A 26,342-nucleotide genomic window follows, 5' to 3' on the forward strand; every position below is an offset into this window, starting at 1 on the left:
CCTTAGATTGGACGTTTCTATAGACTTCTTTTAATTGGGACATTTCCTCAGCCTTAGAACTGTAAACTAGCAACTTACTAAATTCCCTCTTTAAAAGCCGTTCTCTTTGTGGTGTAATGCATTCCGGCAGCCAGTGAACTAGAGCAAACACGAAACTCAGTAAAATCCAAGCAAACCAAATCTATGAACATACGAAAAGAATTACACACTGTGACAAAGTGGGGTTTATCCCAGGATTTCAAGGTTGGTTTAACATTTAAAATCAATAAACTTAATACTATAAATTAATAAAATAAAAAACAAAACCCACACAACCACCTCAATTAATGCAAAAAATAAATAAATAAAAGTCCTTGACAAAATCCCATCACCCCTTTATGGTAAAAGCACTTAAACAAGGAATAGAACAGAACTTCCTCAAGAAGAGAAGGGCACCTATGGAAACCCACAGCTGATGTCATGTTTAAGGGAGAATGACAGGGTGCTTTCTCTTAAGGTCAGGGACAGGACGAGAGTTCTGAATAAATGGAAATAAATCCCATTTTCTTTGTGGTTCAGAAGACTCAATACTGTTAAGACGGCAGTACTCTCCAAATTGAGCTGCCGAGCCAGTGCAATGCTGATCAGAAACCCAGCTGACTTCTTTGTAGAAATTAAGATGCTGACTTTCAAAATAATCTTGAAAAAAAAAAAGAACAACATTGGAGGGCTTATGCTTCCAATTTCAAAATTCATAAAAAAGCAACATAATAAGCATATAACCTACATCAATGGAATAGATCTGAGAGTCCAGAAATAAATGCATATGTGAGCAACTGATTGTTGACAAATGTGCTGAGAGCATTCAATGGAGAAAAACAGTCTTCTCAACAAGTGGTGCTGGGACCACTGGAGAGCTGCATGCAAAACAGTGAAGTTGGACCACCCACAGAACAAAAGAACATATTGCAGATCGTACCTCTGATAAAGAACTCTGACAACTCAACAACGAAAAGAGAATCCAATTTTAAAATGGGCAAAAGACTTGAAGAGACATTTCTCTAAAGAAGATACACAAATGGTCAAGAAGCCCAGGAAAAGACACTTGACATTACCCACTAAGGAAATGCAAATCAAAACCACAATGAGACACCACTTCACATCCATTAGGATGGCTAGAATTTTTTTTTTATGAAAAATAACAAGTGTCGGTGAGGATGTGGGGAAGTTGTAAACCTTGTGTGATGCTGGCGGGAATATCAAATGGTATAGCCACTGTGCAAAGCAGTTAAGTGATTCCCCAAAATGCAAAACATAGAAATGCCATATGACCTGCAGTTTCAGCCCAAACACGTGTTCAAACAAAGATTTCACGGGGATGCTAACAGCAGCCTCATCCACTATAGTCAAAAGGTGGAAACAAGCCAAGTGTCCGTCAACTGATGGATGGACCACACCCACACATGGGACATTACCAGGCCATAAAAAAGAATGAAGCACTGACCTGGGCTGGGTGAGAAGCCCCATATTATAGAGACCACTTACGTGCACCGTCCAGCACAGGTAAGCAGGTGATTTTACAGAGACCACTTACGTGCACTGTCCAGCATAGGCAAACAGGTGGAGACAGCAAGTGGCTTTGGTGCTGGGGGCTGGAAGGGAGTGTGGGGGCAGGAAGGCGCTGGCTAGGGGTCGGGTTTCTCTCTCAGGTGATGGAAATGTCCTAAGGCCGCCTGGCGTTGGGTGCCCAGCACACGGCCACACTGACGGCGACTGATGCATGTACACACTGAATGCGTCTGCTGTAGGGCGTGACTTACAGCTCGATAAAGCTGCCAATAAATGAATGAACATGACAGAAAATAAAAGCAGACAACAGGGACAGTCTTTGGGGGACCCACATATTGGAGCGGTCTGTGTATGGAGCCGTTGCAGCCACGTATTGGCATTATGCTCAAGAAAGACACAGAATTCAACCCGAGAACTGGGGTTATCACCAAGAAGAAAATGGAAACTGTAGAACTGAAAAACTTAATGACTGAAACTGAAGTCTCAGGGTTTGGGTTCGACGGAGGAGCAGGCAAGAGGACGAAGAGGGAACCAGACATGCAAGAGAGAAAGTCAGCGAAGAGGAGCACGCGGACAGAGAAGGGCTTCCCTTTCCTAGCCGATGGCCCTCAGCTGGATGTACGAATTCACCTTGATTTACTGAAGAAGAATTTGCTGCCTGCCTACGGGGAGCGTCGTTCTAGAAGCTCCAGGCAGCTGCTGGGCACCATCCTCGCCTCTGAGGAAGTGTCCAGGTGAGCTGAGGGAGCGTGGGAACGGGGTGCATTCGCTACATCTGGGATGGGTGGAATTAAAACCCATGGGCAAACAGACCTATAAAGGGGACATCTCTGCTTGGTGTTTATTGCTCCTATTTCCTGTCAAGGGATGTCAAGCTAAAAACTCTAAGTATTATACTTGCCCACTGATGATTTAACACACCAGAAAAATCTATAATTGCAAAAATGACCAAAATAAATCCCTAGAAAAATGTCAGCCAGGCTCTGCCTGCACACTCCCAGTGACGGGGACCTCACTACTGATCAATCCCACAGTTATCCCAGGAGACCCCGACAGATGCCGCCCTGAAATCCGATGGGGTGTGCCCTGGTGTGCTCTGGCATTGCCAGCTTCAGAAAGGAGAATCTGGTGATTCTAACATGAAGGGTAAAAAAGCGTCACTGACCTTAGGTGGAAGACTGGGAACCTTTAAGGTCACCACGATGGAAAATTCTTCTGGGAAGAGGTCGCATCTGGAGAAAATCCTCGATGCGGGGAAGCTGACGGCATGGGGGGCGGCGGCTGAGAGCTGGAACCCCCACACGCCTTGAGCCAGCACGGTCCTCACGCCATCCCTGGGGCCACCTGCAGGCACCGCCTCGGCCAGCACGTCCAGGGGGCGCAGGTCTGTGTCAGAGAGACCAGAGCAGGGTCAAGCCCGGTCACAGCCCCACCCGCTGGCCTGCGGGCTGGGACTATGACAGTCCCGATCCGGGGGGGGGGGGGGGCGTGGCAGAGGCCGCGGGCACCACAGTGACGAGGCCGGGCAGCAGGTGATCGCGGGTAGAGTGGACGCATGGGGTACTCAGTGTGAGGGGCCGGGAGGCGGCCACCTAGAGCCGCGGGAAGGCTTGGGGATGAGGCGCCCCTTCCCCAGCAGTCTTGGCGTCCTGGGATTCGGGTTTTGGGGGCTCTTGCAAGGCTGCCCAAGTGGGTTTCACACGCTCATGGCCCCCGACGGAGTGGCATGCCCCCCCAGGACGGGGCCGTCGCACCGCCGGTCAGCAGCGCCGGGCTGAAGACGCTGAAGACGCGCTTGCCACACTGCATGGCGGAGAGCTGGAAGAAAGCACCCGGCTCGCCGAGGGGGGCCACGCCCCGCACACCAGTGGGACCCCGGAGAGGGGAGGGCCCGGGGCAGGGCTGCTGCCCACGTGGCAACAGGGAGCACAGGCCCAAGGAGCTGCAGAGCTAGCGCTGGAGCCCAGTACTCTGCATTCCCAACCCGGGCCAAGGGGCGGGATGGAGTCAGGTTGCCGCGTGCCTCGTGCCTGTAGAGGGCAGCGACCCTGCAGGCGGTGCCCGTCGCCAGCCCGGAGCCACCAGCCGGGCAGGACTGCGGGGGGCACCCAGCAACCCACTGGCATCTGGCTGTTACCCTGAGAAGCAGCTGCCTTCCCTGCCCCATCCACACCAGGGCCGACACTGCCCACTCCTGAACCGGGGCAGCCGCGGGTGTTGGGGAGCCTAAGGTGAGCCTGAAGAGGGGTCTCGCCCCAGCCCCTCCCCTCCAAATCCGAGCAAGCACTCTGCGAAGGGGGCAGAGAGGAAGTGCCACCTCCAGGAGATGCCCCTGAGTGCGGTCCGAGCCCAGCTGCCCATCGCAGGGACGCGCAAACTGGGCTGAGGAAGCACTGGCAGGCAAGTGCCTCTGCACAGCTCCAGAAACCCCCAGAATGATCCAGAAACCCGAGGGACCTATAGGCTTGAATCTGCAAACAACCCTAATCCTTTCCACCGCGCTGCGCGGGGCCCGCTGCATAGAGGGTGAGAGCTCTGAGCCCCACCCCCGCCCGGAGCGGCACCATGGCCACCGCAGCTGTCCTTTGCAGTGGCCAGGGACAGAGTGGCCCTAACTTATTCCCCTGCTTCCAGCTCTGGACCAGAGACGGCCACACATGCGCCCGGCAGGCGCACGCGTGCGCGCGCACACACACACACACACACACACACACACACACACACACACACACACACACACACACCATGCCCCATTTCCAACCAGCCGCCTCCCCCGCTTGCGGCATACCCCCCAACCCTGCCCCGCACGCCGCCTCCCCCGCCCCCTCCCCCCACACGCTGCCTCCACCCCTCCCCCTGCACGCCGCCTCCCCCGTCCCCCTCCCCCTCACACCGCCTCCCCCGCCCCCTCCACCTGCACTCTGCCTCCACCCCGCCCCCTCACGCCGCCTCCCCCCAACCCCGTCCCCCCTCACGCCGCCTCCACCTCTCCCCCCGCACACCACCTCCCCCGTCCCTGTCCCCCTCCCCACTCATGCCGCCTCCCCCCCGTCCCCCTCCCCCCTCACGCCACTTCCCCCATCCTCCCTGTCCCCATCCAGAGCTTCCCTGGTGACAGGTGGACCCCTGGTCTGGCAGTTAACTGTCTGTTTCTCCTCGTTTGTGGGTCTTTATTCATTCCTGGAGGTTTTTTTTTCTTTTTAATTATTTATTTTATTTTATCATGAAAAATAACATATATACAAAAAAGCAATAAATTTCAAAGCCCATCGGAACCATTAGTTGTAGAACGGATTTCAGAGTTTGGGGTAGGCTTCAGCCCACCATTGCAGGTTTTTCCTTCTGGCCTCCCCAAGTCGCTGGAGACTGGGGCCAAGGCTTTTTGAACCGTGGGGTTGGAGACGGCCGTGGCCCCCAGGGTGCCTGTAACTGGGCAATGGGGGAGCTCGAGGCTGGGTCCCACGTGCTCCCAAGCACACTCTGGGCATCTGGAGACCCCGACCCACATAAACTGTCTGAGACTCAGTTTCCTCGTCGGCCACAAGGGACAGTGCCGACTCCCCCTTGGCTGAGGTCCCGGGGACTGTGGCTGCCCCTGGGGCATGAGATGGCCCTGGGCCCTGTGGCAGAGCGGGCAACGCTCCCGGGAGAGGGGACACCCAGGCCGCCCCAGAGCTCCTCTGCTCTGTGGAGGTTGCTCAGCTAAGTCGTGCCTCCAGGGTCCAGCTGCAGGCGTTTTGCAAGCACTTGGGTGAGAATACCATAAGGGTGGCCCTGCGGGACGGTAAGACCTGCTTCAATGCCGTAGAGTCAAAACCATCCAGGGCTGGCCCCAGAAGATACAGGGGCCCGGAGATGGGCATGGACTGTTGACCACGGAGACAGACCCAAAGGGGAGAATTCAAATCCAGTCCTGGGACCTCATGGACCACAGGAAAAGATGGGAAATGGGGTCCCCATGGGAGAAGATAGAGCACCTCCCACCAGGACACACACAAATGAACTGCAGGCTCATGGAAGGCGCAAGGGTGGAAATGAAGCTTAAGTCAATTTCCACCCAATTTCAAGGGTGGAAATTAAGCTTAAGTCAATAGGAGAAGTTAGGAGAATATTGGCATGACCCAGGGTTGAAAATTTCTCAAATAAACATAAATGCATAGCATCAGTGAAAGAGTTGATAAATTCAATTACTTCAAAATAAAAGAAAAAATGGGCAGAGAGCATGAGCTGCGAATTCCCAGGGAAGACACAAAGACATGCACACATACAGATGTGCACACACACAGATGTGCACACACACACAAACAGCCCTTAACAATGAAAATGCACCTTGAAACTACACCAAGAGGGCATTTCTCACTTCCCACATGAACACGAACCCCGAACACTGATGCACCCACAGAAAACAGCCCCTCTGAGCTGCTGCTGTTGGATGTATTAAACAGTATGACTCAGAAAGAAATCTGATAACATCTCTCAAAATTACAGATGCACGTGCCTCCGACCCCGCAATCCCACTTCTGAGAAGCTGTGTTTAAACAGACCTGCCCATGTTGGCAGGCGCACGCACGCAACGTTATTCCCCATAGCAAAACACCACATCTGTCACAGCAAAAGACCAGACACAGCTCAATGGCCCTTCTAGGAAACGATTGACTAAGCCAGAGGATACAAGCAGCACAGGGCGATATGCAGCTAGGAAAGTACTGAGGAATTGCCTTAGGCAAACATCTCTAAGACATACTGTGGCGTGAAAAAAAAACAGTGATGACAGTATTTCTCACAGCCTTTCCTCGCTACTTCTTTGAGTGAGAAAGGAGTGGAGACCAAGAACACCCGCTTCTATCTGCTCGTGTGTGCAGAAAGCAACACAGAAAGCGAGTAAAACGTGTTGCCTATGGGGGGAGGGTTGGATAGTTGGGGGACAGAGGTAGGAGGAGTGAGAATCGTCAATATATATTTACATTATTTAGATCTTTGGACCAGACGAATCAATTATCCTTTCAAAAAATTTATTGCATGCTAAACCAAGAGTAAAACCCTCCCATCTTTACATCCCCGACCTGCCGGCCTGCCTCCTCTCTTCCCCAGCCTCCAAAGGACAAAGGTGAGCACGTTACCCCGTGTCCCGTAACTCCGTTTCCAAAGGCGCTGGATGAACCGAGACAGGGGTTCTGCTTTGGACTGCTGGAGTGAAGAGGTCCCTAAAATGGGGGCTACTCATCTACCCGGGCGACAGATGGGGGTCGTGGCTCACTTGTGACCCCCCCCAATGTCCCCGTAGGCAAGGTGACTCCTCTCTCTGAGGCTGGCCTCCTTGTTGGTGATGGGGGCTGCTCACCCCTTTCTTGTAGGTCGTGGTAAGACTTGGGAATATTGGATGTGAAGCATCTGGCGTGCAGATGTCGCTGCCAGCACTGGGATCGCCTCCCTGCCACCAGGCTAACGTGGGTCACACCCCACCAGCCTGTGCAGGGGATGCTCCTCAGGCCGGGATTTCCACTCCCCACGTGGACTTGCTGGGAGGAGCCGCATTTGCCAGCCCAAGGGGCTGCCAGGGCCGGCTGAGCTTCTCTCCTGCGTGAGCTCAGTGCCCCCGCAGGTGAGCAGCCTGAGTCCGACATGTTGATGCAGACAGCAAGAAGGCAGCTGCCATTAGCCAGAAACCAAAGGACAAACGCTGCATGGCCTCGCTGATAGGAACTCACATTACTGAGTGAACTTGGAGAATTCCAGTTAAGAACAGGGACCATCGGGAGATAGAAACAGGGTAAGACATTGGGTCATTGGAACTGAAGGGATACAGATTGTGCAACAGGACTGAATGTAAAAATTCAGAAATAGATAACACAATACTACCTAACTGTAATATGATAATGTTAAGACACTGAATGAAGCTGAATGCGAGGGCTGGGGGCCCAAATGAAAACAGAAGGAAAGATAGATGATAAAGGCTGAGATGGTATAATCTAGGAATGCCTAGAGTGTATAATGATAGTGACTAAATGTACAAATTTAGAAATGTTTTGCATGAGGAAGAACAAAGGAATGTCATTACTGCAAGGTGTTGAAAATAGATGGTAATTAATATTTTAAAACTTTAACTTATGTGTGAGACTAAAGCAAAAAATGTTTACTTGGTACAAAATTTATAGTTTGACTAGTGCATTTCCTAATATAACTTATGTGGACAGCTTAATTGAACATCATAAGTACATGGAACCTTGAGTAGGACATGAGATTTTGTAGGTTTGTCCACAGTGATGTCCCGATAAATCCAAGAAGGATTTGGACAGTGAATAAAAAAGTATTTAAAAAGTCCCCTTGGGGGAATGGTGAGAAAGGGGGAAAATTCAACTTCCCCAAGTGGAGAATTATTGATATTCTCACAAGCAGTGGGGACAACCAAAGCAACAGGCTGAGCCCCCAGTCTTGGGGTTTGTTCACATGAAACTTATCCCTGCAAAGGATAGGCTAAGCCTACATAAAATTAGGCCTAAGAGTCACCCCCAGAGAACCTCTTTTGTTGCTCAGATGTGGACTCTCTCTCAGCCAACACAACAAGCAAACTCGCTGCCCTTCTGTCTACGTGGGACATGACTCCCAGGGGTGTGGACCTTCCTGGCAACGTGGGACAGAAATCCTAGAATGAGCTGAGACTCAGCATCAAGGGATTGAGAAAACCTTCTCTCTCGACTGAAAGGGGGAAGAGATAAATGAGACAAAACAAAGTGTCAATGGCTGAGAGATTCCAGAGTTGAGAGGTTATCCTAGAGGTCATTCTTATGCATTAAGTAGATATCACCTTGTTAATCAAGATGTAATGGAGAGGCTGGAGGGAACTGCCTGAAAATGTGCAGCTGTGTTCCAGTAGCCATGTTTCTTGAGGATGATTGTATAATGATATAGCTTTTACAAATGTGACTGTGCGATTATGAAAACCTTGTGTCTGATGCTCCTTTTGTCTATCTTATGGTCAGATGAGTAAAACATATGGATTAAAAATAAATAACAGGGGGAACAAATGTTAAAATAAATTTAGTAGATTGAATGTCTTCTTTTTCTTTCTTTCTCTGAATTGATTCAAATGTTCTAAGAAATGATCATGATGATGAACATACAACTGTGATGATAAAATATATATATATATATATATATATATAAATAATAATAAAATTAAAAAGGCACCCTGCTTTGCCTTTGATCAGCTGGCACATGCATGGCCCGAGCCTGAGGCAGTCTGCTGGCCCCGTGCTCGCCAGCCCGAGCCCGAAAGCTTTCTTTGGTGCCTTTCTTGTATGTTGTCCACAGGGTAGAATGGCTGCCCAGCCTGAGAGGGACAGTGAACACTCAGCACACAAAAGAAACGGTGTGTATCACCACAGACCAACAGGGCTGGCAGGGGCTGGCAGGGGCTGGTAGGACTTGGCAGGGGCTGGTAGGAGCTGGAAGTGTCTGGCAGGGGCTGGAAGTGTCTGGCAGGGGCTGGTAGGGGACTGGCAGGGGCTGGCAGGGGCTGTCGGGCTGGCTTGGGGTATGCAGGTTGATCCTGAGCTCTTCCAGGACAGGGTACTCCGCTGCCCCGGAGGCCCCACCCACAGGATACCCCCTTCATCCAGCTGCCCCCGCCTGGCTCCGCCTCCGCCGGGAGCTATGAGGGGAAGAGGTGGGATGAAGGGGGCTGTCCCACCCTCAGGGGACCCCAAGCCACGCTAACGCAGCTCCCTCCTGCCAGCCGTGATCACCCCTTGGGCTGCCGCCAGCGCCCGTGTTCCTTTAGCTCACATCCTCCTGGCAGGTGGAAACATGAACAGCTGACGTGTCCGCTGGAACAGGCAGCCCAGGGCTCCAGCATGGAGGACCCCAAGTGATCCCAGCACCTAAAGCTCTACCCGCCTTCAAGGGCACGTGGCCTGCGGGTCCTCGTTGATTCCACTTCCCCACACAGATTCAGCGAGTCAGGGATCATGGGCCAGGCTTGAAGGAACCGCGGGCGTCAGCGCCAAACCCCACGGACAGACCAGGCAGGGAGGGCCCGCGGGACGCGGCTGAAGCAAAGGAGGGTTCACAGTGCTAAGTGCTCACGCCAGGAAAGAAGAGAGGCTTCACGTTAGTAATCTGAGAAAATAAACCACAGATGCCAAAATAAGGAGATAATAAAGACAAGGGCAGAAATCAGTGTCATTGAAAACAGAAAAATAGGGGAAATAAATGCAACCAAAGCTGGTTCTTTGAGAAAATCAATAAAATTGACAGATCCTTTGTCAGACTGACCAAGAAAAAAGCCAGAAGCTACCCATATCAAGAACAAAAGAGGGATATTACTAAACATTTTTAGAAATTAAAAGAAGGATAAGGGTATTCAGTGACCAGCTATATGTCCATAAATTTAAAAACTCAGGTGAAATGGGTCAGTCCCTTGATTGACACCAATCACTGAAACTCACTGTGGAAGTACAGATATCAGGAAGGCCGTAGATGTATGGGAGACATGGGATTCATATGCAAAGACCTTCCAACAAATAAAGTAGTCCTACTTGTTTCACTGGCAAATCCTATCAAATATTTAAAGAAGAAGGAAATGCCAATTCTGTGTAATTTCTTCCAGAAAGCTGAAGGAGAGGAAATCTCTCAACTCGTTTTATGAGCACAGTGATATCAAAGCCAGGCAAAGACATTACAAAGAGAAAGAACTACAGAGTACTAACCCTCATGGACACGGACACAGAAATCCCCAATGAATTACCCCCAAACCAAGCCCAGCACGTTGAAAAGGGCGCCCTAGGACAACGAGGTGAGGCTAGTCCAGGAATTCAAGACGGGTTCGATGCCCACTTTACCATCCACAAATCAATTGATGCGACCACACAGCACCCCTGGACTGTCTTTGTAACTTCCTGTGTCTCTGTAATTATTTCAAAATAAAAAGTTTTTAAAAAAATTAATGCCATTCACCATATTGGCCAACTGAAAAAGAAAGCTACATGAGCACCTCAAAAGATGCATAAAAAACGTTCTGCAAAGTCCAATATCTATGCAAGATAGTATCTCCCAGCAATAGAAAGGAACTTTCTTAACCTGATGTTTTAGTTTGCTAAAAAGGTACGAGGATTAAGACCCATCCTTGGTCATGCCTTAACTGAAGTAGCCTCGTCAAAACCCACAGGGGAGGGTGAAGTTTGAGGACACACTTTTCTGGGGGTGCACACAGCTCCAGGCCACCACACCCAGTAAAGTTAATCTACAAAATGCTACTCAATGGTGGAGACCGACTGCTTCCCCCAGCGATTGGGGGGGGGGGTCCAGCATGGGCATGCACTTCCCAGCTCCAACCCGAGAGGCCCCCAAGCCGTGGCACCCCAGTCCCGATGAGCACACCAGCACTCAGACCTTGGTTTCTAAATTCCATTCTCCATTGGAGATGTCGTTGGGTCTAGGGATGGGGCAGGGAAATGCAGCATGAGTGGGGAACATATAATCTCTGGACCAGAAATAATAAAGTGCCCACAAGACGGGGCAGCACACAGGAGTGATGGCACATCAGTGAGGTACAGGAGCCCAAAGGGAAGTGCTCCCAATGGCCAAAGTTGGAACAGCTTGAACAACGAAGTAAATAATGAAAACGTTGGATTATAACTCGAACAATAAGATAAGCAAGCACTGTCCATACTGGAATAAATAAACAATGGAACAAATAGACAGGCAGGAGAAAAGGATGTCTCTCCCCATGGAAAAAACTCAGTTAATAAATGGAGAAGGAAGGAGGAGATAGAAAATCTCCATTCAGACACAGTCCTACCTGCTGTGGGCAAGAGGCTGGATGCTAAAAATACTGAGCCAAAGTTTAAGCGGAGGCAGGAGATTTACAGAGCCTCAAAGTATCACTCCCCAGGACTCATTAGTTACAGGGGAAAAGTGGTGTTTTTACAGAGGACACCCTTCAATTGAGCAACTGGGGTGAGCAGCCCCAGGGATACATCAACGCCACATGCCCCAGCTGTCCCCAAAGCACGACTGCAGTCTCACCACGAGAAAACGCCAAGCTAATCTGAAATCGCCCCCTCTCCCACAAAAGTGACGCCGATTTGAACAAACCAGGATGATCTGTACTCCATCTCAACTTTTCTTTCTGAGACTAAAAACAAGTAAAGATATCCCAAGCCATTGCAAAGTTTTGTGAGCTGAGCAATAACACCTGTGAAATTAGAACAGCTACTGTTTGTTTTCCAGGAACTGACCTTAAACAACAAGGAAGGGGAGGCTTGTGGACTCTCCCGCGGGGACAGCCCGAGCCAGGGACAGGGATAAAAGCCCTGACAGCCCCAGCTCCTCACACTCACACACTCACTCACACACTCACATACTCACTCCTCCCACCTCACCTCCCGCCACCCACCATGGCTGCGTCCACCATCTCCGTGTGCTCCAGCGACCTGAGCTACGGCCGCCGGGTCTGCCTGCCTGGTCCCTGCGACTCCTGCACTGGCCGCTCCTGGGAGGCGGACGACTGCCCAGAGAGCTGCTGCGAGCCCCCCTGCTGCGCCCCCACCTGCTGCACCCCCACCTGCTGTGCCCCCACCTGCTGCGCCCCCACCTGCTGTGCCCCTACCTGTTGTGCCCCTACCTGCTGCACCTCTACCTGCTGCGCTCCCACCTGCTGCACCCAGGCCCCCTCCCTGACCCTCATCTGCACCCCAGTGTGCTGTGGGTCCAGCCCCTGCCAAGCTGTCTGCACCAGCTCCTGTGAGCCCTCCTGCTGCCAGCAGTCTAGCTGCCAGCCTGCTTGCTGCACGTCCTCCCCCTGCACGTCCAGCTGCAAGCCCGTGTGCTGCGAGCCCGTCTGCTGCAAGTCTGTCTGCTGCAAGCCCGTGTGCTGCGAGCCCGTCTGCTGCAAGTCTGTCTGCTGCAAGCCCGTCTGCTGCGAGCCTGTCTGCTGCAAGTCTGTCTGCTGCAAGCCTGTCTGCTGCGAGCCCATCTGCTGTGAGCCCGTGTGCTGCGAACCCGTGTGCTGCGAGCCCATCTGCTGCAAGTCTGTCTGCTGCAAGCCTGTCTGCTGTGAGCCCGTCTGCTGCAAGTCTGTCTGCTGCAAGCCTGTCTGCTGCGAGCCCGTCTGCTGTGAGCCTTCCGCTTGCCAGGATACTTCATGCTGCCAGCAGTCTAGCTGTCAGCCCGCTTGCTGTATTTCCTCCCCTTGCTGCGTGCCTGTCTGCTGCAAGCCCGTGTGCTGCAAGCCCGTGTGCTGCGTGCCCACCCCCTGCCCCTCGTCCTGCTGCAGACCCTCCTCCTGCGTGTCCCTGCTCTGCCGCCCCGTGTGCAAGCCCGCCTGCTGTGTGCCCGCCTCCTGCTGTGCCCCCGCCTCCTGCTGTGCCCCCACCTCCTGCTGTGCCCCCGCCTCCTCCTGCCGGCCCAGCTGCTGCCGCCCGGCCTCCTGCGTGTCCCTGCTCTGCCGGCCTGCATGTCCCCGCCTGGCCTCTTGTGGCCTCACCTCAGCCCAGAAGTCCAGCTGCTGACCCAGAACTCCCCTGCCCCCACTCTCAGCACCTGCTGGGCTCCAGGTCCCACCTGACGACGTCCTGAACTGCTCCAGCCAGTTCCTGGAGTCTGCCTTCCGTGTCAGCTGCTGAGCTGGAGGGTGTGGAACTACTAAAACCCCGTACTCCATGCCGCAGCCCTTTGCGGGTCCTGGCAGGCTCCCTTGGTGGTGGGTCCCTGCACATCGCCTGGCCCTTGGCCCCTCACAGGCTCAGCTCAGCCGCTCCGCCGGGTGTGTCCGCCGGGTGTGTCTTTCTGGGCTCGTATCCCCTGTACCTTGAACAACCCAACAAATAAATGCTCGTGGGGCCTGAGGGCACACTGGGTCTCCGTGGGCTTGGCTTCCTCTCTGCACAGCAGCGGCTTCACCTTGTCCTCTGCCCACAGCTCTCTCCACCCGAACGTCCCCTTGTGCCACCCCCCGTGCCCAGTGTTACAGGGCTTCTGGGGCCAGGACAGCACAGGGTGCAGGCAGGCTTTGCACCTCTTTGGCTATGGGGGGGGCTGTTGGGGTTTGCTAGATCTGCGAGAATCCAATCTACCAGGAATGGTTGGCTTTTTCAAAGGGGATTTGTTAGGTTACAAATTTACTGTTCTAAGGCCATAAAAAACATCCAACAAAGGCGTCAACAAGTGATAACTTCACTCAAGACAGGCTGATCGCATCCAGGGCTCCTGTCACATGGGGAGGCACATGGCCACGTCCGCTGTCCTTCTCTCCTGGGTTGGTTTCACAATGGCTCTCAGCTCCCGTGGGTCCTTCTGGCTTCTCCTGGGCATTCTCTTTTGTAGCTTCTCTCAGTTCTCTCCCTTAAAGGACTCCGGTAAGTGGATAAAGACCCACCTAGAACGGGAGGGTCATGTCTCCATGGAAACCACCTAATCCAAAGGTCCCACCCAACAACAGGTCGGCCCCGACAAGCACCCATTAAAAGAATGAGGTCTTAGGGTGTGCGAGGGTAGCTCAGTGGTAGACTTCTCACCTGCCGTGCAGGAGACCTGGGTTGGATTCCCAGCCCGTGCACTCTGCCCCCCCCCGCCCCACAATTCAACAAATGGTGCTGCAATAAGGGGATACTCAGGTGGAAAAAGAATGAAATGTGACCCCTACCATACAGCAAACAAGATTTTAAAAAAAAGAACATGGTATTTTCTGAAGTACATAACAGTTTCAATGCAGCACATTCCACCCTCTGAACCCCCAAAAGATTCTTCTTTCCATATGCAAAACACATCACTCAATCACAATATTGTAAAAGCCTTAATTCATTTCAGTAACAATATTGAGTACAAAGTCTTATCAAATCAATCACAGGCATGGCTTGTCCTAAAGCAAAACTCTCCTCTGGTTGTGTGGACCTGTGAAACTCAGAACAAGTTATCTTCTTCCAGCATGCAACGCAGGGACAGCCAGACGGTAAATGCTCTCATTCCACAGGGAGAAACTGGAAGGAAAACAGGGGTCAAATTTCCAAACCGTTCCCAAAACCTGCAAGCAAGCTCCATTAGACTTCAAAGTCTGAGGGTCATCTACAGGAAGATGTTTCATCTTTGGAGCTTTAGGGAACGGTAGTCCCACCCTCTCCAGGGGTTTCCTCAGCGGCCCTGCTCCCTCCAAATACTGGAGCGAGGGTTGCAACCTATCCGAGCATTGGGGAGATCCCCTTGTTCTCGGCTCCCCCCTCCTCAAACATGGGGGAACCCCTGGGCTCTCTGCCGTCTCCAGGGCACATGCTCAACCCTTTGGAATAGCGGGGTGGCGGCCAGGCCGTCCCCTCATCCCCGGAAGTGTGCTCCGCCCTCTCTGAGGCCTGGGGCGATAGCACTGCTCCTGAACAATGAGGCAGAAGGTCCACCCTTTCCACCTGCCTGGGTGGGTCCATTCTCCTGACCTGCACTTTCTTGGCTCCAGACCTCCACTTCCATGGTTCTGCCTTTGAAGTAATTTTCCTTCAATCTGTCCTGTAGTCTAGGCTGGCAGAGGTTCCATTCATACAGATCTTGCAAAAACAAAAATTGTTGTCTTGGCATGTAGCAAACAGGGATCCCAGCCATCAGACAATAGGAGTTTCCACAAATTCCTCCTGGATAACTCCATCTCCAACCCTGGCTTTTTCTGAAATGGCTGACTGCTCCATGCTTGGTTAAATCCTCACATGGGGCGATATTCTGCGGGGTCTCACTTTCCAACAGTTCAGAAATTTCCAAAGTACCAGTTTCTGGTTTCTTTATACCCAAGAGTTCTGTTCTCAGCTTATCCCTTTCCTTTTGCATTTTATAATAGGCTGTAAGGAGAAGCCAGGCTGCATTTTCCACATTTAGCTTGGAGATTTCCTCAGCTAGATATCCAAAGTGTTGCTTTCAAATTCTACCTTCCATCCAACATGAGGACTCAGTTTTGCCAAGTTTTCTGTCACTTTGAAACAAGGATCACCTTCCTTCTGGTTTTCAATGACGCATTCATCATTTCTGTCTAAGGCGTCATTGGAAGTGACTTCAGTACCCATATTTCTACCAACAGTCTCTTTAAAGCAATCAAGCATCTCACAATTCTACTAGAATTTTTCTCTTATCTATTTATAAAGCCGTACCAGCATTTTTGGTATTTGCAAATTGCAGCACCCACTTCTGGTACCAAAATCTATTTCTGTTTGCTAAAGCTGCTGAAATGCAATATACCAGAAATGGGTTGTCTTTTTCAAAGGGGATTTATTAGGTTACAAATTTACAGTTCTGAGGTCATAAAAGATCTATACCCGTGTGAGCAGAGACCTTCTCTCGGCCATTCCAGGAATCCATTTCTTCTGCTCTAAGGGTGCCGTCACAGGACCGACTCTCTAAGGGGTTTTGTAGGACTGGCAGTAATAGCAGGGAGCAAGCACATTATGGCTACAGGGTGCATGTGGGGCCCTAATGCATGTGGGAGCATAGAATGCTATGATGACTTCCGGATATTTTAAGAAATTGAAACAAATTGTGTTTATTATAATGATGCATTGGAGTCGGTGGAGGAAGCACTGGCTCTGTTCCAATGATCACAAAATTAAAAAGCACGCCAGTGCACAGGTGCTGGGAGGCTCCCAGGAAACTCAGTGGCAGCAGAGGGGCACAGGATGGGTTCCAGAACCCCTGCCAGATTGAATTCCCAGCTCCAATGTAACCCACATTCCAGGCTCATGGCTTCAGTGTGCTGACTGCAGCTTGTGGGGACCAGAGCATTAAAAAATAACTCCATAGGATGAGAATTCTGGTGAGACCCTCATCAAAATATATTGCTGCTGCCCCTTAGGAAACCCCAGAGAAAGTGGCAGTTCCTGGTCAATGGACTCAGCATATTTACCAAAACCAATTCTGAAATCTGCAAGCCATCTGCTCTGAAGGGTATGGGGAAGTACGACTCACTGAGCTATCCAACCGTGCCATCACAGTTCCCTTGGCGATTTGGCTTGAGCCCACATCTCATGAAGATTAATTTCACAAAAAGTGGGACTCCCTGTTGATCTCTGATTTGATGGAAGATATCTTGATTTCTAGTTTAATTAGCAATTATACAAGAGTGGTTACTAAAGGGAAAAAACATCCTGGGACCTAAGGTCATACTGACCCCCTGGGATAGCTAGTCACAGTCACCTAGAATAGGTAAAAGCGGTCCAGACACCAACATTTTGGGACTCTCCCTTCCATCAGCTTTTTCAGAGCCTGGGGTAAAGGGCAGACCCAGTGCGCCCTTGTCCTCTCACTGTTCCCTGTTCATAGTTCATCACCACAATGTTTGTGCTCACAGCCAAGCACCAGCCTGCATTTGGACTCTTGGGTGTCCCGTCTTATTGCTAAATACATGTCTTGGCTAATATATCTAACCTGGAGAACTTTTAAGTCCATAACCAAGCATCTCCTCCAGCCATTCGTAGACTAGCTTTGCACGCCCAGTTCTCTGTCCTAAGCCCTCTATCCACTCACTCATTAGAACTCACCAGGAATGACTGGAGTCCAACAACTGGGTCCATGTCCTTCTTTGGCCACTCTTAATCACAAAACTCTGAGTGCTGACTCCTGATTCTATCTGAATCATTCTACTTACAGGAGACCGGAATCTTCAAGAGCAAATAGGAGACTGCTGAGCCAGGGAGAAATGTGGAGCTGGTGGGTTTTCCCACAGAGCTCAGAGCTCCAGAGGAGCCAGGCTGAGGCTTCTTGTGTCCCCATGGGCCCACTCTCAGATTTCCCCCAGGGATGCTATAGGCCAGTCCCTGGGGCAGTAGTTATGCCTCCCTTTGGGCTTGAATATGGGGGACACATTTCTCAGAGCGCAAAGAGGCAGCCTCAGTTTGGGAGTGGTCTTGAGCAATCACCATGGGAAGCAGGGATGGGCTGAAAAGAGACAAAAATCCTGAAAGCTGAGTGGGACTCTGCCTCGGGTCACACTGAGCCTGACTTTTCTTCCAACCTCAAATAACTAGAAAATGGGACAAAAGATACGAAACAACTGTTTTCAGACATTGAGCAACTGATGGTGCAGAACTTGAGAGAAGAGGAAAAATTGAGGTAAGCTGGCCAATTGCCCCAGGCCACTGCCAGAGGAGTCTCTAGCTTCAGCCCAGGGAGGAGAACCCAAACAGCATGGCGGTCTTGGTGAGATGAGAACATGGAGAGCGGAGTTCACAGAGGCTAAGACAGTAAACTTCGTGAGGCAGGATATAGGAGACAAGGGAGCTACACAGAGACAAAGTCCTGGGTTCCCTCAAGTTCACTGCTGAATGCTAAGCCACTTGTGTTGAGCACAAAGCTCCATGGGGCTGGACAAAGAAAAACCAGGGAGTGTAAATTTAGAAATTCCTGGAGCTTACACAAGGCTGGGAGCCATTTGAGTCCTAAAAAACCTTAGTGGAAGAGTTTGCAGAGTACCAGAGACATTCAGTACAGACCCCAGAAGAGGCATACCTTAATAGTGTGAGACTAGTTCTAGAGTAAAAGCTTCTCTAGATTCCACCCAATTAAAACTTAGGAACAAGTTTGAAGCATTGAACTGATCAAGTTGATCCACAAGTAATGTAATTGCCAGCCAAAGTCCAGCACTCTTTAAAGGAAGGAAACAAAGTACAACATTCAACAATATTATATTCACAAAGTTCAGCATTCACTCAAAAATTACCAGACACATGAAGAAGAGGAAAGTGTACCCCATAACCAAGAGATAAACTGTCTATAAAAACAAACCCAGAAATGACAGAGATGATGGAATTAGAAACAAGGACATTGAAACACATTCATGTCAAAAATAAAAATAGAATGACTGTTAACAAATTGGAAGTAGAAAGGATCTTCCATCACATTTAATGGTGCAAGACGGATGCCCCTTAAGTTTATACACAAGGTAACAACGTGTGTTCTCGCCGTAGTGCTGGAGTGCCTTTCCAGTGCAATAAGGCAAGGCGAGAAACAAAGACCTGCATGTGGGAAAGGGGGAAGGACACCTCTTTATATACACTGCCACGATTATGTACCTAGAAAACCCTAAGGAATATACAAAAAAGCTATTAGGATTCAAAAGTGAATTCAACAAGATTATAGGATATGAGATCAATATGCAAAAACCAAACATGTTTCTATACAGTAGCAATGAACAGTTGAAAGAAGGGGAAAAAACCATTAACTAAAACATTTTTTTAAAAGCCCAAAACACTCAGGGTTAAATTTAATAAGATATGTACAAGATTTACATGATAAAAATTGAAATAAATTAAAGAAACCTTAAATGAACTGAGAGACCTATTATGTCCTTGCATTAAAAGACTAGATGATGTTAAAATGCCAAATCTTTCCAAATTGGTCTCAATCTCAGTCAAATCCTAGCAGGCTGTAGAAATAAATGAGCTGATTCTAAAATCTATATGGAAAGGGAAAGGACCTATAATTACCAACCAATTTTGAAAAAGAAAAACAGAATCAAAAGACTTGGATAATTTCAAGATTTAATTTAAAGGTACATCAATCAAGACAGTGTGATATTGGTGTAAGAACAAATATATTGAGGAACGGAACAGAATAGAGGGTCCAGAATTAGACCTGCTCATGTGGTCAACAGATTTTTGACAGCACAATGCAGTAGAAAGAAGACAGCCTTTTCTACAAATGATACTGGAACAACTCACAGCACTTGAGATGGATTTTAAAACAAAACATAAAATTAAAGCCATAAAACATCCAGCATAAGTGTAGGAGAAAATCAGTCATCTTGGATTTAGATGAAGATTTCTTAGGACCATCAGAGAAAAACTGGTGAGTTGGATTTAAAAAAAATTAAAGATATCAGCTGTTCAAAGCATACTGTTAAGAAAAAGAAAAGGCTACTCACAAATGGGGAGAATTGTTGCAAAATGGTATCTAGAGCATATAATGAATTCTTACAACTTAAAAAAGGGAGCCCAAAGAATTTAAGAAAAGTAGGTGAATGATTTGAACAGATCTTCATGAAGAAGATATAAAAATGGCAAACAAGCACGTGGAATGTGGCCCACAGCACTCATCATCAGGGAAATACAACAGACCACACACAAGAGAATGGCTAAAATTAAAGACTGATAATAACAAGTGCTGCCAAGGATGTAGAGGAACTGCACTCTCATACTTTGCTAATGGGAATGAAAAATAGTACAGCTACTTTGGAAAACAGTTTGGCAGCATTTCATGATGTTAAACCTACACCTCCCAGGTGATCCAACAAATCCTACTCCAAGGTATTTATTTACCCAAGAGACATAATTCACGCAGGAATCTTATATGACTGCTTACAGTCAGTTTATTGATAATTGCTGAAACTAGAGACAACGCAGCTGTTCTTTAACTGGTGAATGGGCAGCCCGGTGGCATATCCACTCGGGTCAAGGCCACCCAGAAATGAGAAGGACCATTCAACAGAAGAGGCGTAAACACAGAACCGGACGATGCTTTCCCGTGAGACTGGAGAACAGGTGAGCCTCACCGAGTCGGGCGGGATGCACAGCGCTGCAGGTGAGCTGCCGATGGGCAGAAACGAGGCAGCCTTTGGCACAAGGTGAATGCCCACGGCTTGGTGGAGGCTGCAGGGAGCAGGCCTTCATCAAAATTCACCGAACTGTACAATTTGCATTGTATGAATGGTAAAGTATGCTTCGATAACTGCAATTTTAAAACGAGTGGTGTGGGAAGGGCTGGTCGGGTGGCGAAGCGGGGAGTTACTAGCCAAGGATATACATGGCCTGTTGAGAAAGTAGTGTGTGGAGGGTGCTGGGGTCCCGGGGGCTGCGGGAGGGCACCGAGCACCGCCTGCACTGGACTCACTGGACGTGCAGGACCGCCACCGCCTGTGGCTGTGCAGAGTGTTTATTTGCCCACACGTCCCCATGCCCTTCCCCAGACTGCTCCCCGGCAGGCCCCACGCAGAGTGACCCCGGGCAGAGGCAGCGGGCACCAAGGTCACACTGCTGGCATCACAGGGTCACAGGTGAGCCCACGGGAGCCCCGTGGCCCTCCCAGCTCAGGCAGAGCCCAGGGATCCAGGGACCTCGGACAGCGGCAGGCCCCGGGGAGTCCTAGAGACTCTTCCTCCCACTCCGATTACTTTCTTTCCAAATAAAGTCAGCCTAAATCCTGTGACCCTGCAGCCACGCCCCTCTCTCCCAGGTGGGCCCTGGGGTGGGTACCTGGAGCTGCGGGCCACATCCCGGAGGGCACTCAGAGGACAGGGTTGGCCCAGGAGGACAGTGGGTGGGGTGGGCCCAGGTGGGCCTGGGGACCTGCAGACCATGGGCATCTGTGGACGGCCTGGGCCCAGGGCCGGGTGGGACGCAGCCTTCCTGGGCCTGGGACGTGCGGCTCAGAGACCCACCCAGAGGAGCTGGGCACTGCCCTGTGAGGTGTCTCAGCTCGTCCCTCCCATCAACATAGCCGTGCCTGCAGGGAACCCTGCCCTGGCCAGACAGCGCCACCCCCATGGGGCCTGAGGAAGGAGGGCAGAGTACAGAATGCAGGCGAGTTTATTGGGGTGACTGGTAGGTTGGGGGTTGAGGCCGAGTTGAGGGGAGCACACAGAACAGGAGGGAAGGAAAAGCAGCCCAGGGGGCAGGAGCCAGAGGGAGCAGCAGAGCTGGGGTGGTGGTGGGGGTCCTGGGAGCCAGGGGGCAAAGGTCACATCAGGCTGTGGGGCTGTGACTGTGCCCGTCCTTGGGTGGGGGCAGTCATCCAATGTGGTCAGATTTGGGCCAAGACATGGCTGTGAGGGGCACATGGGGTGGCACCTGGAGCCTGGCTGGCACTGGAGCACGTGGCTGGTCAGTAGCAGGATGTCGGGGCCAAGGAGGGACCTCAGCAGGCAGGGCGGGGGCACGCGGGCCGGCAGAGCAGGGACACGCAGGAGGCTGGGCGGCAGCAGCTGGGCTGGCAGGAGGAAGCAGGGGCACAGCAGGAGGCGGGGGCACAGCAGGAGGCGGGCTTGCACACGGGGTGGCAGAGCAGGGACACGCAGGAAGAGGGTCTGCAGCAGGACGAGGGGCAGGGGGTGGGCACGCAGCACACGGGCTTGCAGCAGATGGGAACACAGCAGGGGGATGATGTGCAGCAAGTGGGCTGGCAGCTAGACTGCTGGCAGCACGAAGCATCCTGGCAGGGACTGTCCCTACAGCAGACAGGCTTGCAGCAGACGGGCTTGCAGCAGACGGGCTCACAGCAGACGGGTTTGCAGCAGACGGGCTTGCAGCAGACGGGCTTGCAGCAGACGGGCTCGCAGCAGACGGGCTCACAGCAGACGGGTTTGCAGCAGACAGGCTTGCAGCAGACGGGCTCACAGCAGACAGGCTTGCAGCAGACAGGCTCGCAGCATACGGGCTTGCAGCAGACGGGTTTGCAGCAGACGGGCTCGCAGCAGACGGGCTTGCAGCACACGGGCTCACAGCAGGATGTGCAGGAGGAGGATGTGCAGCAAGCAGGCTGGCAGCTAGACTGCTGGCAGCAGGAGGCCTCACAGGAGCTGGTGCAGACGGCTTGAGAGGGGCTGGACCCACAGCTCACTGGGGTGCAGATGAGGGTCAGGGAGGGGGCCTGGGTGCAGCAGGTGGAGGTACAGCAGGTGGGGGCGCAGTGGGTGGGGACACAGCAGGTGGAGGCACAGCAGGTGGGGGTGCAGCAGGTGGGGGCACAGCAGGTGGGGGCACAGCAGGTGGGAGCACAGCAGGTGGGGGCGCAGCAGGTGGGGGCGCAGCAGGTGGGAGCACAGCAGGTGGGGGCACAGCAGGGGGGCTCACAGCAGCTCTCTGGGCAGTCGTCCACCTCCCAGGAGGGGTTAGTGCAGGTGCTGGGCAGGCAGATCCGGCGGCTGTAGCTCAGGTTACTGGAGCAGGCGGACATGGTGGATGCAGCCATGGTGGGTGGGCGGGAGGTGAGGCGGGAGGAGTGAGTGTGTGAGTATGTGAGTGAGTGTGTGAGTGTGAGGAGCTCGGGCTGTTGGGGCTTTTATTCCTGTCCCTGGCTCATGCTGTCCCAGTGGGAGAGTCCACAAACCTCCCCTTCCTTGTTTGGGGCCATTTCCGGGGTCTGGCGTTAGGGAAATTCTTCCCCTGCATGTGATGAGGCCCAGCTCGTAAACCTCCTGCCTGGGGCATTCGGGCCCGTCCCCCTCTGAGGTCCCCCCAGGAGCAGGAGGAGGGGGCGAGTGGGATGCGCCGCAGCTGGACTCCCCCATGGAATCCGCATCCACCACCCACGGCTCCCCTGGGATAGCCGCGCAGGTTGGGTGCAGCCAGCACTGCCCTGGGGTCCTGCCCGGAGGGGCTCCCGCCCTGCAAGGGCTCCTGTGTGCCATCCCGATGTAGAGCTGTGCAGGGGGGCTGCACCAGGGGAAGGGGGTCCGGGGTCCCTGGCGTGGAGTGACCTGCCCAGTCCACAGAGCCTGCTGGGTCTCCTAGGACCCTCCCTAACCCAGCATGGCCTCATTTAAAATTTACATCTGCAAAATCCCTGTTTCCAGATAAGATCACATTCTCCACGGCTCAGGTATCGGGGATTAGGGTGTGGATGTGTGTTTTGGGGAACAAATCAAACCACAACAGTCCACCCTTTGGGCCCCTGAAGTTCCTGTCCTTCCCACGTGCAAAATACATTCTCCCTGCCCCAGCACCTCCCAGGTCTTAACACATCCACTGTCAGTTCTAAGTCCCAAATCTCATATAATCAACTCAAAAAGTCCAAATATCATCTTTTTAATCAAGTGACACTCTGAGTATCACCAGCCTGAGGCAAAATTCCTCTCCAACTCTGCACCTACGAAACGTACAAAACAAATTGTCCACTTCCTAAACACGACAGTGGGACAGGCATGATATTTTCATTCTGAAAGAGAGACTGGAAGGAATCAGCGAGTCCCTGGTCTCCTGCCAGCTCACGTCCACAATTACGGCTCAGCAAGACAAGATCCAGCAGGGTGAGGGCTGGGGGTCATCCTGTGAGACTGGTGGCCCTGGGGCGCAGAGTCCTGCCCTCTGGCCTTGGCCACCGTGGGGCCCTTCCTCGCCCGTCTCTGCAGCGCTCCCTGCAATCAGGTTGGCAGCGCTTTTGCCGGTAATGAGACAAATGTCACCTGCATCCCATGCGATCCATGGTTCCAAGCCACCAGACAGAAGGCTCCTCCACAGATGGTTTCTGGAGAATCCCAAACCCACTCCTGGTTTCGGGTGGGGTGGTTGATTTGTCCACAGGTCACACACCGCATCTCTTTAGCAGAGGCTTGTCCAGCCACCCCCTCGGCCCTGTTTCCAGAGCAACCATCTGGATAGCTGAGATTTCCGAGTCTTCTGTGCTGGTTCCTTCATGCCTAGCAGTTCATCCTTCAATTTACTTAATTCCTCTCCCATTTTGCTATGAACAGGAAGGAGAAACCAAGGTACACCTCCCACTCCATGTTTGACACTCTGATATTCACCGCTTACAAGTTCCCCTTTCCACCCAAAGTAGAACATATAAATTCTGCTTTATGCCAGCTCTTCTCTCCCACTTTACAGTAGATCACTTTGTCTTCAACATCTAATAATATCTCCCCCACTTCCATCCAAGACTTCACCTGAACTGCCTTTTGCACCTGCATTTCTACCATCAGTTTCTTCGAAGCAGTTTAGGCTTTTTCTATCAAGCAACTCAAACTTCTCTCAGCCTCCACCCATTACCCAATTCCAAAGCCATCTCCCCCTTTGTAGGAGTCTTTCCCAGCAGTGCCACCTCCAGTGCCACATCTGTATTAGCTTCCAAGGGTGAATGCAACAAATACCAAACCTGGGCCCTCAAGCAGCAACTTATTCCCTCTCCATTCTGGAGGCCAGAGATTAAGTGTGGGACTAAATGGGTGAATCCAACCAACCATCTCAGAGAATTTTATGTCACAAGAAGCATTGCTGTCCTGGGCTGACAGGGAAAGAGATGGGGCCAAATGAAGGAAGTGACCCCACAGTAGGGCCAGAGAGAAGAGGTCTGGGTGGGAGGTAGCTGCTTGGGCCAGGAGGGCCTGGCCATGCCCTGGCATGCGCGAGTGTGGAGCCCTCCCAGGTGGGCTGGAGAGCAGGCACCACAGGGAATGCTCTCACGCCTTGAAATCTAAGGCAATTTCCCTCTGGATTGCAAATTTGCTTTAGACCGGCAGCCCCTTTCTTCCTTCCAACTTCTCCCTTTTGGAATGGGAGCGTCGAGCCAATGCCTGCCCCACGCTGGCATTGAGGAAGCAGTTAACTTGTATTCTGGGTTTCGCAGGACCACAGAGGAGTGGCAAAGAGAGGTGCACCCAAGACGGACCTTACCCAGAGTTGATTCAGGTGAGATTTTGAACTTGGAGTTGATGCTGGGTGCTTAAGGCTCTGTTGGATGTCAGGATGGAATGAATGTATTTTGCACATGGGGAGGATATGAATTTGGGGGGCCAGAGGGTGGACTGTCATGGATGGAATTCTGCCCCCCCCCCAAATAAGTTCAAGCCCTAACCCGGAATCCCGTAAATATGGCCCTGTTTGGAAGCCAGGTCCTTGAAGATGTTATTAGTTATGGAGGCCAAATTGGATGAGACAGGCCCTGATCTGCCTTGCTGGGGTCCCTATAAGGGAGCCAGGCTTGGACAAGCCAACAGCAGGAAGACGGTGGGGGCGGAGGCTGTGGGCCGGGGGTCAAGGCGAGCCACCACCAGCACCCAGAATTTGGGGAGCACAGCCTGACGACCCCTCACAGCACAGCCCTCTGCCTCCAGGGCCACAGGGCGGTGCAGTCCGGCTGGCTCGAGCCCCAGGGTGGGGGGCTTTGCTACAGCTCCCCCAGCTGAGGCAACTCCAAACTGAGGTTATTTTTTCTAATTCCCATTTCTAGCACTTGGATGCTTTTAGCTTTTTTTTTTCCTTTACAATTAACCTTTAAAACCTCTAGTCCGTCAAGACCCATGCTTGCCTTTTTGTTTGGGTGCAGGGTGTGAAGCAGGGTTTCAGCCTAACTTTTCCAGCTAGTTACCATTTATTAAATAATCCATCTTTCTCCCACTCATCTGAAAACCCTTCTTTATCGTATTATGACTCACTGTTAACTTGAATCTATTTTTGTTCTTTCAGTCCTTCCATTCAAGCCAGTATCTCAATGTTTCATTTATTTTTTTAAATATATATTTTTCTTTATTAGGGAGGTTGTGTGTTTGCAGACTAGCCGTGCATAGAATACAGGATTCCCACATGCCTGCCTACCACCAACCCCGTGTGTTGGTGTGGGACATTTGTTACAACTCGTAATAGCACATTTTTATAATTGCACTATTAATTAAGCTCCATGTTTTAACTTAGATACACTGCTTGTGTAGTGTAGTCATATGGACTTGAAGAATTTTATTCTGCTACCTTAAACACAATCTAACATTTCCCCACTTACTCATATTCAAATGTATATTTCGGTGCTGTTGATTGCTTCCCGAGCTCTGCTCCCTTCACCGCCATCCATGGCCAGGACATTTCCAGACTCCAAAGAGCAGCCAGGACACTTGGAGCCGTCACTTCCCTCTCCCCAGCCCCTCCCAGCCCCCTGCCCATCTGCACACCAGCTCCTGGCTCTGCGTTCACAAACCTGTGATTTCAAACGACTGCGTGTGTTCTAATGTCAGGATGTCATAATCTATGGAATCATTACTGGACATTTAAGTTTTTTCCCACTTCTTTGTGACAAATAACATCTGGTAATAAATGACGTCTTTCTGTACATATCTTTTTGAGACATCA

At 51.4% G+C, this 26,342-nt stretch overlaps 3 protein-coding genes across 5 annotated transcripts in view; 1 reads left to right on the top strand and 2 right to left on the bottom strand.

Moving 5' to 3' along the window:
- The window catches only part of TSPEAR (thrombospondin type laminin G domain and EAR repeats), a 259,806-nt gene that overhangs the window by 59,234 nt on the left and 174,230 nt on the right, over positions 1 to 26,342 (bottom strand). Inside the window, exon 2 of the mRNA XM_077119166.1 lies at positions 2,714 to 2,934. Coding sequence (XP_076975281.1) covers positions 2,714 to 2,934 — 221 coding nt within the window. The remainder of the gene's footprint in view (positions 1 to 2,713; positions 2,935 to 26,342) is intronic.
- On the top strand, positions 11,946 to 13,058 carry LOC143648762 (uncharacterized). Of its 3 annotated transcripts, XM_077119171.1 has the most exons (4): positions 11,946 to 12,159; positions 12,247 to 12,491; positions 12,684 to 12,729; positions 12,808 to 13,058. In XM_077119171.1, the coding sequence occupies exons 1-4, from the start codon at positions 11,946 to 11,948 to the stop codon at positions 13,056 to 13,058; spliced, it is 756 nt and encodes a 251-aa protein (XP_076975286.1). The 3 variants fall into 3 exon arrangements, with proteins under 3 accessions (XP_076975286.1, XP_076975285.1, XP_076975284.1); XM_077119170.1 differs by having other exon boundaries at positions 11,946 to 12,129; positions 12,220 to 13,058; XM_077119169.1 differs by having other exon boundaries at positions 11,946 to 13,058.
- Positions 21,424 to 22,476, bottom strand: LOC143648765 (uncharacterized). Its single transcript, XM_077119178.1, has 2 exons — positions 22,297 to 22,476; positions 21,424 to 22,155 (listed from the first exon to the last, which is right to left on the bottom strand). The coding sequence occupies exons 1-2, from the start codon at positions 22,474 to 22,476 to the stop codon at positions 21,424 to 21,426; spliced, it is 912 nt and encodes a 303-aa protein (XP_076975293.1).

Source organism: Tamandua tetradactyla, chromosome 10, assembly GCF_023851605.1.
Source record: "Tamandua tetradactyla isolate mTamTet1 chromosome 10, mTamTet1.pri, whole genome shotgun sequence".
Taxonomy (NCBI): Eukaryota; Metazoa; Chordata; class Mammalia; order Pilosa; family Myrmecophagidae; genus Tamandua; species Tamandua tetradactyla.

Coding starts and splice junctions, on each gene's coding strand:
- LOC143648762 (XM_077119169.1), top strand. CDS start 11,946: ATGGCTGCGTCCACCATCTCCGTGTGCTCCAGCGACCTGAGCTACGGC.
- LOC143648765 (XM_077119178.1), bottom strand. CDS start 22,476: ATGGCTGCATCCACCATGTCCGCCTGCTCCAGTAACCTGAGCTACAGC. Junction 22,156..22,296: donor GCTGCGCCCCCACCTGCTGC/GCCCCCACCTGC, acceptor TGCTGCACCCAG/GCCCCCTCCCTGACCCTCAT.